The sequence below is a fragment of the Odocoileus virginianus genome, chromosome 33 (assembly GCF_023699985.2).
Source record: "Odocoileus virginianus isolate 20LAN1187 ecotype Illinois chromosome 33, Ovbor_1.2, whole genome shotgun sequence".
NCBI lineage: Eukaryota > Metazoa > Chordata > Mammalia > Artiodactyla > Cervidae > Odocoileus > Odocoileus virginianus.
This window is the reverse complement of record NC_069706.1, coordinates 11,200,283-11,214,224: the sequence shown is the minus strand read 5'-3', so window position 1 is coordinate 11,214,224 and position 13,942 is coordinate 11,200,283. Positions and strand designations below refer to the sequence as shown.

General features: G+C 42.6%; 1 protein-coding gene across 2 annotated transcripts in view; it reads right to left on the bottom strand.

The window, feature by feature from the left end:
* The window catches only part of SHISA9 (shisa family member 9), a 353,966-nt gene that overhangs the window by 335,904 nt on the left and 4,120 nt on the right, over positions 1–13,942 (bottom strand). For both annotated transcript variants that reach the window (XM_070460805.1, XM_070460806.1), the window contains exon 2: positions 2,611–2,738. In XM_070460805.1, coding sequence (XP_070316906.1) covers positions 2,611–2,738 — 128 coding nt within the window. The remainder of the gene's footprint in view (positions 1–2,610; positions 2,739–13,942) is intronic.

The following is a 13,942-nucleotide window of genomic DNA, read 5'->3' as shown; positions in this document are numbered from 1 at the left end:
TTTGTGACCCCATGGACTGTAGCCCACCAGGCTCCTCTGTGCATGGAATTTTCCAGGCAAGAATATTAGATTATGTTACCATTTCCTATGACATTATATTCAGTAGTGGCATTCTAATTCTGGCACCAAGAGCTGGTCTAAGTTTCTGATTTTCAGACAAGATTCCTTCTCTCCTAGTTCTCTATTAGTCAGTGGGCTCTGGAGACTGTGTGGCTTCTTGAATCTTTAAATACTGATAATGTCAGTCACCTAGTTCTTTTCTTCTCAATGAACTCCACAAATCATTGTTTCTTTTGAACACGTGATTTTCCCCCCGTGTCCATAATATGTAAAGAGCTCCTGTAAATCAATAAAAGACAAACACTTCATTACAAGTAAATATTATCACTACCAACTACTGAAGTAATTTGTTATTTAAATTAAACTCATTAATGTAAACCCGTAGAAAAGCTATATGCTCTTATTTTCCCGATATTCCCAAAAATACTACCTAGCAGAATTACATAAAATTAATATCTGTGGTAATTCCTAGGAGAATGCGGTGTTTGTGACATTGTACCTAGAATTCTCCCCTGCAGTTTGTCAGGAAAGCTCTAGTGAAATTCTATCCAATAAATTCTTACAAGACACATTTTTTTTTCCTTGGATCACTGATTACTGAAACACAAATATAGACTAAAAGCAAGACTCATAAATAAACCAAGTTAGTCTGTCACAGGAGACTTCTGAAATGCTCAGTACCTAGAGACCCATCTCTGAACCACAATTTATTTTCAGTGCAACTTTAAACAAAAATCCCTTACTAAAGCAAGATTCATTAATGTTGCCTGCCCTTTTGCCTGACGGAGTGGTGTAATTTGAGTGACTTCAATGAGTTTGCTATTCCACTCAAGAGCTGATTCAAAATCATCCTAGAAATTGAAACTTCAAATGAGAAACTTTCAACAGCCACCTTTTCATAGCCAGGGACTCAACACCATTTCAGCTTTCTCTACTTCATGGTCATATTCACTCACTTATGATATTTAGGACTCACATACACCTAGGTTCAACTTATTTTCCACTGCATTCTGAAAGAGAATGTGCTCATTTCCATCAAAACCAGAATTGGATACAACCATTGCTATATCAGAGTTGGCGCAATTCACCATGCCTTTCGGGGCTGTGAGATTTGGTCATAAGACTTCCGATGACTGGTGTATTTTTCTCTAACATGTAGCTATTTCTCATATCATTTTTATGATCCAGTTCATAAATAAATAATGTCAAGTTATTTAATAGAACGGAACTTAAGACTTTCTACTTTGTAACCCATTTCAAACCACGTACACATCAACTTTGCAAACATACTGCAACACTTCCAAGGCCATGAACAATTATCACCATGCAGAATCAGATAATTTGCATCATTAATGTCAAATTCCATAGACTTATTCCTCTACCCATTGAGCATGAAAATTTGCAACCAAACAGTGCAAAATTATGATTCAGCAAATAAAACACCAATGCTATTTCTGGTGGAGCTTTAGCAAAGGTGACCCAGACTAGAAAAACGTGCAAAAATGCCAGAACTGTTTCCGTTTTTAAAAAACCTCCAGCCACAACTAAATGCACCCTTTAAATTTTCTGGGTTTTAATATTTTAAACCAAGCCTTACACATTACTTTAATATGGGGCTTACTTGAAAACATAATTGCTAGGAATAACCATGATAGTACACTACTGTCAAAAACAAAATAATCTTGTTTTTCCCCACTGCCTATAGTCAGTACACAGCTCCATAGTATATATTGTATATACTGACCTTTGAAAGGAAAGAAAATCTTTGGGACCACGCTAAGATTCCCAGGTATGCTCTGTCAGCTAAAGAATACCTACTGAAACACAATAGCAAATGCAACTTTTTTCCCCTGGGAGAACAACAGAACAATTTGTTCTGTTGAATCATAGGTACACACCCAAACTAACATAACCACAACTCAAAACCCCCACATACCTGCACAGGTACACACACAGACACACACACACACACACACACACACAAACACGCAGAGTTTGTGGATTATGTTTATGAAACTCTGGTTTCATGAAAAATAAATCTAATTCTTCTGAACCAGTATCTAGCTGAAAGCCATATGAAACCTAAAAGTGACAACTGGTCTACCTCAGGAGGCAGACAGATAAGCAAATGAACCATTGGTTAACAGATTATCCCAATCAAGATGAACCAACAAAATAGGTTATTGGCTAACAGATTTACTATCTAGGATGAACCAACCAAGTAATCCTTTGGTTAGCTAAGTACCTAACCATGATGACCAGTCAAGAGGGCTATTAGTTAACATATGACCAAGATGAACCTCCAAAGTGGTCTATTAACAGAAGAACCAACCATGAAAAATCCACCACATGGATGACTCTTTTAATGGAGAAACAAGGTGAAATCTGAGGATGCCACCCACAGTTAGATCCAGAAGGGATAAAATAAATCTTTTTAGTCAACAAAGAGAAGCTCCTCATGGACCCAAACACACACCATGAAATCTGGAAGTGTGACCACCGCTTGGGTCACCCAGTGGGACTGGAACTGGATGGCAGAGCTATACTTACGAAGATTATTTATGGGGGTTCTGGTATCCATGTTCTCATAATGCTGGACGTGAACCACAATGTTGAGATCTCTCTCCATGTGGTCAGTGTTGCAGTGGCCCTGGGGCCTCATCACGTCTGCAAGGGCCCTGAAAGGAGAGAAAATTTAAACTGATTCATTCAAAACAATGACTAGCACCTACTCATTCTGAAAAATGGAAAGTGGCTCAGTGTCTGACTCCTCGTGACCCCATGGACTATAGCCCACCAGGCTCCTCTGTCCATGGGATTCTCCAGGCAAGAACACTGGAGTGGGCTGCTGTTCCCTCCCCCAGGGGATCTCCCCAACCCAGGGATCAAACCCAGGTCTCCCACATTGCAGGCAGAGGATTCTTTACCATCCGAGCTACCAGGGTTTTGGGCTTATGAACAAAAGACAAGACCCCTTTCTCCATGGAGCTGCCATTCTACTTAGGGTAGAGGGGAAAAAGACATAAGTAAATAAGATCACTGCAATTAGAGATTACGTAAGGATCTCCTGCAGAAGAATCCATACGCCTCTCATGTTACTGATGTAAGAGCAGTGTTACCCACTTTGTAGAGTTATTGAAAGGATTAGATGATGAATATATGTAATATGTCTGCACCTAACAAGTTTAGTCACCCTTTATAACTAATCCTAATAAAAAAAAAAAAAAAAAAATGTTTATTCCCAGGTGGCGCTAGTGGCAAAGAATATATTTGCCAATGCAGAAGACGCAAGAGACATGGGTTCGATCCCTGGGTCAAGACGATCCCCTGGAGAAGGAAAATGGCAACCCACTCCAATATCCTTGGGAAATCCCATGGACAAAGAGGAGCCTGGTGGGCTACAGTCCATGGGGTTGCAAAGACTTGGACACAACTGAGCACGGCACGGTACTCTTGCTAACCCTAGATACCAACACTTCAGGTGCAGCTACAGCCCAGTATTAGTAACAGTAAGTAACATTTACTGAGTACTTCCCATAAGCCAGGCACTATACTAGTCACATGATATGCCTTAATTCAATTAGGCAGCACATAAACAGGTCATGAGGGTTATTACTCCTTCTTTGCAGATGAGTCAACAAAGACTCAGAGAGGTGAACTGATTCCATTTACTTGAAATGTTCAGAATAGGAAAATCCACACGGACAGCAGATTAGTGCTTGCCAGGGGCTGGGGGTGTGGGAGGGGAAATGGGAACTCACTGCTAATGAGGTTTCTTTTTAGGGTGATGAAAATGTTCTAGAATTAGACAGTGGTGATGGTTGCTCAACTTTTTGAAAATACTACAAACCACTGCATTGTACACTTTAAAAAAAAGAAAAATCCTAAATAAACTGACAGATTGGCTGATCAGGAAAAGCCCTCCTGAAGAGGCATCTGAGCTGAGCCTTGAACAGTGAGAAGAAGTTACTGCCATAAAGAGGATGAAAGAACATTCCAGGCAGAAGGGTCAGCAAGTGCAAAGACCCTGAGGCATCAAAGAGTTCAGATCTGAGGGACAAGAAGGTTAATAAAGCTGAACTGCAGCCAACAAGTGGGAGAGCGTTACAAGGTGTGGATTACTATACCCATTCTCCAGAACAAAGAGACTGCCCAACGGGACTTCCCTGGTAGTCCAGTGGCTAAGATTTCAAGCTCCCAATTTAGGGGGCCTGGGTTCGATCCCTGGTCAGGAAACTAGATCCCACATGATGCAAATAAGACGTGGCACAACCAAATAAATAAATATTTTTTAAAAGGCTGCCCTGTCGGGCTACAGTCCATCAGGCAGCAAAGAGTCGGACATGACTGAAGCACTTAGCATGCATACAGGCACTCCCAAGTTGACCCAGCTAATCAGTGGAGGGACTAAGATACAAACCTGAATGTCTTTGAAATCATTGTTTAAGCTCCTCCGGACCCTGCAAAGTAAGCAGGGCCTGTAACTTGAAAGGGGCTGCAGGAAAGGAATGTTTGAAAAACAAGACAGATGTTTCTCAAACCTAATTTGCCATTTTTCCACTTCTAAACATGTTCTTTCCTATTTGCAGGGCAGCAATAGAGACCCAGACATTGAGAACAGACTTATGGACACAGAGAGGGCAGGAGACGGTCGGACGAACTGAGAGAGCAGCGTTGAGATATACACGTTACCATGTGTAACACAATAGCTAATGAGAAGCTGCCCTATGCTGATTCATGTTGATGAATGGTAGAAAGTAACACATTGTAAAGCAATTATCCTCCAGTTAAAAAAAGTTTTAAGAAATATATTAAAATAAAAATAAATAAATACATAGGTTCTTTACTGAACTTCAGAGGATTTCTGATCTCCTCTAGAATTGAACAGAAATTTTATTTGTGCATTTTTCCTGAACAAGAAGCCATAGTGTGGGATTTCTCTGGCCATCCAGTGGTTAAGAATTTGCCTTCCAATACAGGGCTTGATCCCTGGTCTGGAAACTAAGATCTTCCAACTAAGCCCGCACCACAGCTAGTGAAGCCCACAGTCTACAACAAAGGGCCTGCACACCACAATGAAGACCCACTGCAGCCAAAATAATAAAATAAGCAAATAAAAATAAATAAAGAAGGCAGAATGAGACACTATCAAGTAAAAAAAAAAAAAAGAGGCCATAGCTCTCATCACATTCTCTAAAGATTTCTCTTCAAAATTTCAAAATATTTGAACTTTCAAGAGGATAGCAAAGTAAATGATCAGGGTGGTTCTCTGTGAATTCGGTCAGCACTGCCATTGGCAGATTCCCTGGCTCCTGCTGAGTGCCAAAATTCATGAAATTCACCAGAAAGCCAAGGATACTTTTCCCCAAGGCAGCCCTTCCCAGAGCAGGGATGGGGACAGGGATTCTTAGGACCTCTGTATCCTGAACAAGGTGTCTTCAAGGTGTGGTCCACTCACTCGGGGAATGCCTAATACAGTTTGGCGGGTGGGGGAGGAAATATGACAACTTCTGTGTATGGTCTTTAGTCATTAAAAATAAGAAATATTTTTCTTAAAAAAATGAGGCTGGAGCCCTCACTTGGAACACCCATGTCGATGGTGAGAATCAAGAACCTTGGGCCTAGGTGCCAACCTTGGAAATGGAATCATCTTTAGGGTACATCGCCTGTGCTATAGTTATATACACCCCCAAAGGGATGTGCAAGCAAAGTATCTAGTTTTACTAAGCTAACCATCACTAGGTGGACATGGGGCTTAAGAATGTTCCCTCATAACAAAACCACAGCCTGGAGACAATACTGATGAAACAAGTACAGGAAAATGATAGACTGGACCCTCTCCTCTTCAACAGCTTCTCACGAGGTTAAAAAAAATGATGGCCTAGTCAGATCAAAATGAAATCAGCCAAAAATAATTCAAACTCTCACGAAGAATATTCAAAATATGGATTTATGTATGAATGGTGACCTTCATCCTCAACACACATTAGTGTGTTATTACACAAAGTAATCACCATTGGCAACAAATTGTAAATGTTTGTTTCACCTTCAGTTCTGTTTAATATACCTGCTCTTATGTATGCTTTCAGTTCAGTTCAGTCACTCAGTCGTGTCTGACTCTTTGCAACCCCATGAATCACAGCACGCCAGGCCTCCCTGTCCATCACCAACTCCTGGAGTATACCCAAACCCATGTCCATCGAGTCGGTGATGCCATCCAGCCATCTCATCCTCTGTCATAACCTTCTCCTCCTGCCCCCAATCCCTCCCAGCCTTAGGGTCTTTTCAATGACTCAACTCTTTGCATGAGGTGGCCAAAGTATTGGAGTTTCAGCTTCAGCATCAGTTCTTTCAATGAACATCCAGGACTGATCTCCTTTAAGATGGACTGGTTGGATCTCCTTGCAGTCCAAGGAACTCTCAAGAGTCTTCTTCAACACCACAGTTCAAAAGCATCAATTCTACAGTGCTCAGCTTTCCTCACAGTCCAACTCTCACATCCATACATGACCACTGGAAAAACTACAGCCTTGACCAGACGGACCTCTGTTGGCAAAGTAATGTCTCTGCTTTCTAATATGCTATCTAGGTTGGCCCTAACTTTCCTTCCAAGGAGTAAGCGTCTTTTAATTTCATGGCTGCAGTCACCATCTGCAGTGATTTTGGAGCCCCAAAAAATAAAGTCTGACACCGTTTCCACTCTCTCCCCTTCTATTTCCCATGAAGTGATGGGACCAGATGCCATGATCTTAGTTTCTGAATGTTGAGCTTTAAGCCAACTTTTTCACTCTCCTCTTTCACTTTCATCAAGAGGCTTTTTAGTTCCTCTTCACTTTCTGCCATAAGGGTGGTGTCATCTGCACATCTGAGGTTATTGATATTTCTCCCGGCAATCTTGATTCCAGCTTGTGCTTCTTCCAGCCCAGCGTTTCTCATGATGTACTCTGCACAGAAGTTAAATAGCAGGGTGACACTATACAGACTTGACGTACTCCTTTTCCTATTTAGAACCAGTCTGTTGTTCCATGTCCAGTTCTAACTGTTGTTTCCTGACCTGCATACAGGTTTCTCAAGAGGCAGGTCAGGTGGTCTGGTACTCCCGTCTCTTTCAGAATTTTCCACAGTTTATTGTGAGTTTATTATATATGCTTTAGAGTATATCTAAACAACAAGGTCCTATTATACAGGACAACATTCAAAAAATGAAGATCATGGCATCCAGTCCCATCACTTCATGGCAAATAGATGGGGAAACAGTGATGTACTTTATTTTCTTGGTCTCCAAAATCACTGTGACAGTGACTGCACTCACGAACTTAAAAGACGCTTGCTCCTTGGAAGAAAAGTTATAACAAACCTAGACAGGACATTAAAAAGCAGAGACATCACTTTGCCGACAAAGGTCCATATAGCCAAAGCTATGGACTGTCCAACAATCATGTATGGATGTGAGAGTTGGACCATAAAGAAGGCAGAGTGCCTAAGAATTGATGGTTTTGAACTGTGGTGCTAGAGAAGACTCTTGAGAGTCCCTTGGACTGCAAGGAGATCAAACCAGTCAATCCTAAAGGAAATCAACCCTAAATATTCATTGGAAGGACTGATGCTTAAGCTGAAGCTCCAATACTTTGGTCACCTGATGTGAGAAACTGACTTATTGGAAAAGACCCTAAGGCTGGGAAAGATTGAATGCAAGATGAGAAGGGGCAGCAGGGGATGAGATGGTTGGATGGCATCATTGACTCAATGGACATGAGTTTGAGCAAACTTCAGGAGATAATGAAGGACAGGGAAGCCTGGCATGCTGCAGTTCATGGGGTCACAAAGGACCAGACATGACTTAGCGACTGAACAACAACTGTATAGCACAGGAAACTATATTTAATATCCTGTGATAAGCCATAATGGAAAACAATAAGAAAAAGAATATATATAGCTGAAGATCATTTTACTGCAGAAATTAATACAACATTGTAAGTCAACTGTCTTTCAATAAAAATTTTAAAAATAATAAATGCTATAGTGTACCTAATAATTGTTTGCTAGTATGTGCATATATTATACATGTTAGTCACTTAGTCATGTCCAACTCTTTGCAACCCTATGACCTATGGCCTGCCAGGCTCCTCTGTCCATGGAGTTCTCCAGGCAAGAATACTGGAGTGGGTTGCCATTTCCTTCTCCAGGGAACCTTCCCAACCCAGAGATCGAACCTAGGTCTCCTGAATTGGAGGCAGATTCTTTACCATCTGATCCACCAGGGAAACCCATATATTGTGTATACTAAAAAATATGCTACAAATAAGGATGTGTTTTTTTTTTTTTAATTTCGTGAATTAGACACTGGAAAGAACCAACTATGAACCACAAGCCAAACAAATGCCTAAGGGATTGGTATTTATGTGTAGCAGACACTCTGAGTGCTTCTCAGACTTGAATGTGCACACGGATTGAAGTGAAGTGAAGTCGCTCAGTTGTGCCCCACTCTTTGCAACCCCGTGGACTGTAGCCCACCAGGCTCCTCCAGCCATGGGATTCTCCAGGCAAGAATACTGGAGTGGGTTGCCATTTCCTTCTCCGGGGGTTCTTCCCAACCCGGGGATCAAACCCGGGTCTCCCGCATTGGAGGCAGACGCTTTCAACTCTGAGCCACCTGGGGGCTTTTGTTAGGATGCAGATTCTGATTCAGGATGTCTGTGGCAGGGCCTGAGATTTGGAGCCAGGTGACAGAGTTACTGCTGGTCCACACTTAAAAGAGCAAGATCCTAAATGTACTGTGATGGTAACTTTTATGTGTTAATTTGACGTGCCACAGTGTGACCAAAGATTTGATCAAGCATTATTCTGAATGCCTCTGAGTGGGTGTTTTTGGATGAAATTAACATTTAGATTGATAGACTGAGGAAAGCAGATTGTCCTCCACAGCATGGGTGCGCCTCACCCAATCGGTTGAAGACTGGAATAGAACAAAGGCTCATCCTCCCCCAAGAAAAAGAATTTTCCTGCCTGTTGGCCTTCAGACTGGGACATCAGGTCCTCATGGTTCTACAGTCTTTCAGATTCAAACTGGGACCTTAGGACCCTGGTGGTCTGGTCAGGGAACTAAGATCCCATATGCTCTGAGGTACAGACAAAAAGTAAAAAAAGAAGGGGAAAAAAAAAAAAAAAAAACTTGGACCTTGAGTCCGCAGATTTTGTACTTACCAGCCTCCATTATCATGTGTGGCAAGTCTGCCTAATCTCCAGATAAGTAGATAGTTAGATCTCCTAAAGATTCTGTTTCTCTGGAGAACCCTGACTTAATAAAGGCACCTTATTGAAGAAACTACACTTTTCCTTGATATCCCTTAACCCAGTTCCAAACAGCTGAAAGACTGCCATTTTTGAGGCTGAAGATGATGGAATACTGGCAGTTTCATAAGGTTCAACTTGGTGTCTATTCACTTGTACATTCACTTGTAGGTCACCCATCTCCTGCCATGGACCGTGAGCTCTATGCCTGCACTATTCCCTGCAGTCTCACAGCTCTCAGTCCAGTGCTGGATCTACCATAGGCACTCAATAAACACCTACTGAATGACTAAATCCATGAGCAAATAAATGATGGAGTGAGGAGGCACCTTATGTCATGTAAACCAGGATGTCAGGAGTCAGAACTCCTATGTGCCAGGTACTATACCAGGACTCAAGTGACAGATGGGGAAAGACTGCACTCCTTACTGTGAACAATAATGGAAGGTGGCAGATGATAAACTAGTAGATCAGTACATTAGTAAGTTCATTTTAGACTGTAATGTGAAATGAAGCAAATCACATTGAGTGATGGGCTGGAGGGGGTGGGGGAGCATTGGTAAATAAGCCTAGGGGATCAAAGACAGCTTCTCACACAAGGTGACACTGAGCTGAGACCTGAATGCTGAGAAAGGGCCAGCCAGAGAATTTGAGGCAGCAATGAGCATGGTATATCTGAGGAATGAAAAGAAAAGCCTGTATCCCTTTTCTTTCCAATTACAGTGAGTAAATAAAAGACCCCAACATCGCCAAATGGAGCTCAGAGTTCCAACATCTTGCTTTGAAGCCTCCAATGGTTCCAAGGTCTGAACTGTTTTCTGACTTTTAAACACTTGAATGGGATTCTTGAGATTTTTCCTCTTGTACAAGAAGCATCATTTATTTTTCAAAGATCTAAGGGCAATGGACATGAAGTTACTTTCTGGGGAAGTGGTTATACAGGTGTAGCCATGTGTCCAAGTTCATCAAACTACACATAATATGTGTACACTGTATTGTGTAAATTAGACTCCAATAAAGTTGATTTTTAAAATGCAAGGTCTCAGTGTGCAAAGAGAAGCAAAACATATTCTGCAAGGAAAAATTTAGATAGCCTGTGGGAATTTGCTATATGATGCAGGAATCTCAGGCCGGTGCTCCGTAACAACCTACACAGCTAGGACGCGGTGAGGGGTGGGAGGGAAGTTCAAGAGGGAGGGGATGTAGGTATACCTATGGCTGATCCATGTTGATGAGCGGAAGAAACCAACACAACATTGTAAAGCAATTATCCTCCAATTAAAAAATAAAATTAAAAAAATAACTTAGAGACTTTTTGTGGCCAACAGCATATGCATTCATGGGCTTCTCCAGCCTGGGCAGCTGGTGGAAGCCACAGGATAACCATAAATGTATAAGAAAAGGGAGGTGGAAGGGAGGCTGGAATAAGAGAGAAAAGGCAAGAGCAGGAGGGACGTTGGAGAAGGCAATGGCAACCCACTCCAGTACTCTTGCCTGGAAAATCCCATGGACAGAGGAGCCTGGTTGGCTGCAGTCCATGGGGTTGTGAAGAGTCAGACACGACTGAGGACTTCACTTTCACTTTTCACTTTCATGCACTGGAGAAGGAAATGGCAACCCACTCCAGTGTTCTTGCCTGGAGAATCCCAGGGATGGGGGAGCCTGGTGGGCTGCCGTCTATGGGGTCGCACAGAGTCAGACATGACTAAAGCGACTTAGCAGCAGCAGCAGCAGCAGGAGGGACGTTTATTGCTTGATGCCATTTCTTTGCAAGAGATTCAAGCATTCGTGAAGCATGCTTGAAAAACACACAGGACATGGTGCTATGTAATTTGCCACTTGGACTTCTGACTGTTTGAAGGTGGGCAAGATAATGACTTATGTTCCCTACTGGCTTCGAATGGAAAGAGCTTCAAACACGCATTCCTGCCCCCCAAGGTCATTTCTCACCAATGCCTTTGCCAAGAGGGCTGGCCCTGCCAGGGGCAGATGCAGGAAACATCCATAGTCTTGATCTGACTCGGGCTCCTTGAACCAGCCCTGACATGTGCATTCTTATTTGCAGGGCATCAAGCACCTCTCTGTGATCGACAAAGACTAAAGTTCTGGATGTCAGTGCTTCAAGGCAGTGCGGCCTGGTGTTCAAGGACCCATGCCATAGCCTCAGACTGTCTGGGCCTGAAATCCAGCTCCTCCACTCGCTAAGGGATTTTGCACTCTCTTGAAAAGCAATCTGTGCCTCTGTGAAAAGCAGATTGTCAAAAAGCTGACCTCCGTAGGACATGAAATTAAATGAGAATTTACACACAAGCTTATGGCAAAATAGCGAAGCCAGCAAGTGTCCTTGAATATCAGCCAGGCCAATGAGGGGGTGTGGGATGGATTGGGGAGATTGGGATGGACATATAAACACTACTATGTATAAAACAGGTAACTAATAAGAACCTGCTGTAAGCACAGGTGCTCTGTGGTAACCTAAATGGGAAGGAAATCTAAAAAAGAGGAGAAATATGTATAAGCACAACTGATTCACTCTGCTATACAGCAGAAATGAACACAACATCGTAAAGTAACTATACTCCAATAAAACGCATGGCAAAGCTTTGGCCTGGGTCATTTTTTTTTAAGTAACTTTTATTGGGATTGACATATATACACTACTATGTATTAAATAGATAACTAATGAGAACCTACTGAACTTGCCACCTGTCCTGCTGAAATTCAATGCAAGTCCTGAGAGGTGATGAGACTTGGCCAATATCATGCAGCTAAATAGACATGGCAGAGCAAGCGCTAGGCACAGAGCTCCAGACGACAACTTCACCTCCTTCCATAGATAAGGGGGAGAAAATTCCAATGATAAGGATGATGATAAAGGGTCATAGTCGCTGAGCAGTGACTACGGCAGGTCCTGCTCTATGAGGCTTCTAAGCCCAGTCTCAGTGAATCCTCACACAGACCTATGACATAGGGGCCCTCATCATCCCATTTTTAAAGACAGGAATCTGAGAATCAGAGATGCGCCGCAAATTTCCCAAAATTTCACACCATTAAGTGGCTGAGCTGGGACTGAATCTGGAGCCATTTGACTTGAACCCATTTCTCTTTAGATCAGCCCGACGACCCCTCTGGGGACTGCAGGGAACATGACTGACTGAACTGGACACCAGGGCAGTAGGGGGCGGGGGCAAGTGAAATTAACCTGAGAGGGTCCTAAAGGGAACAAATGCTGCTTGAAAAGGCAGGTCCAGTATTACCAGATCTATTGGTTTCTCAAGAGAAATCAGAAAATCAGGATTTCTATGTGAAACCTCCCAGTTTTTTAAATGTTGGTCATTGGTTCTAAGTTGGTTTTAAAACACTGTACACCATAGAGGCTAAAGAGATTTCACAGCCAAACGCAGTGAGCCTTGACTGAAATCCTGGTTTGAAAACTCAATCTCTAAAAGACATTTCTGGTGTATGACCGGGGAAACAGTAATACGATTGGCTATTTGATGATGTTATGGAATTTTTGTTCCTTTTTGGGGGCAGAATACTGGAACTGTGTTATGTGGGAGAAATGTCCTTGTTCTTAGGAGATCCACGCTAAAGTATTTAGGGATGAAGTGTCATGTCTGCAACTTATTTTCAACTGCTCAGCCAAAAAAAAAAGAAGGAAAAAAGAGGAAGGAAGGGAAGAAGAGAGGAAGGAAAAAAGGAAGGAAGGAAAGAAGGAAGAGGGAGAGAGAGATAGCCATAAAGCAAAGGTGACAAAATACTAATAACTGTTCAGTCTAGATGAGTAGTTTTTGACTGGGAGTGACTCCGCTCCTGGATGACTTTTGGCAATGTCTGAGGACACTTTAATTGTCCCGACTGCAGTGTGGGTGGGTGCCACCAGCACCTAAGGAGGCAGGGTCCAGAGATGCTGCCAAACACCCAGCCATGCACTGGACTGCCTCCCACAGCAGAGAACAATCAAGCCCCAAATGTCAAGAGTGCCAAGGGGAGGAAATCCTGATCTAGATGAAAGATATACTGGAGTTTATGTTTATTCTTCTTTCAAGTTTTCTGCATGTTTAGAATGTTTCACAATAACAAAACTGGAACAACTTAAGAATTCATGTGTGCAGGCTCAATTGCTTCAGTCATGTTTGACTCTTTGCAACCCTATGGACTGTAGCCCCCCAGGCTCCTCCATCCATGGGATTCTCCAGGCAAGAATACAGGAGTGTGCTGCCATGCCTTCCTCCGGGGAATCTTCCAGACCCATGGATAATACTCGCATCTCCTGCATCTCCTGCGTTGCAGGTGAATTCTTTACCCACTGAGCCACCTGGAAAGCCCAAAAATAAGAATACAGACATAGAAATATGTTGCAGACCAAATAAAATGTGTCTGCATGGTTTGGTACTATTTGGTACCCACCATTTGCAGTCGCTCCTTCCAATAAATAGTGACTGAATGTGGCTGTGGTTATATCTGCTGTCGAAGCATCTATACAGTTTTCTCCACATCACAGGCCAGGCCTGCGCACACTCTGGAATTGCTGGCTCTCCCCTTTTTCAGTCCTAATCAGCCCAGAAGGAAGCAGGCGATGTGCCCAGGC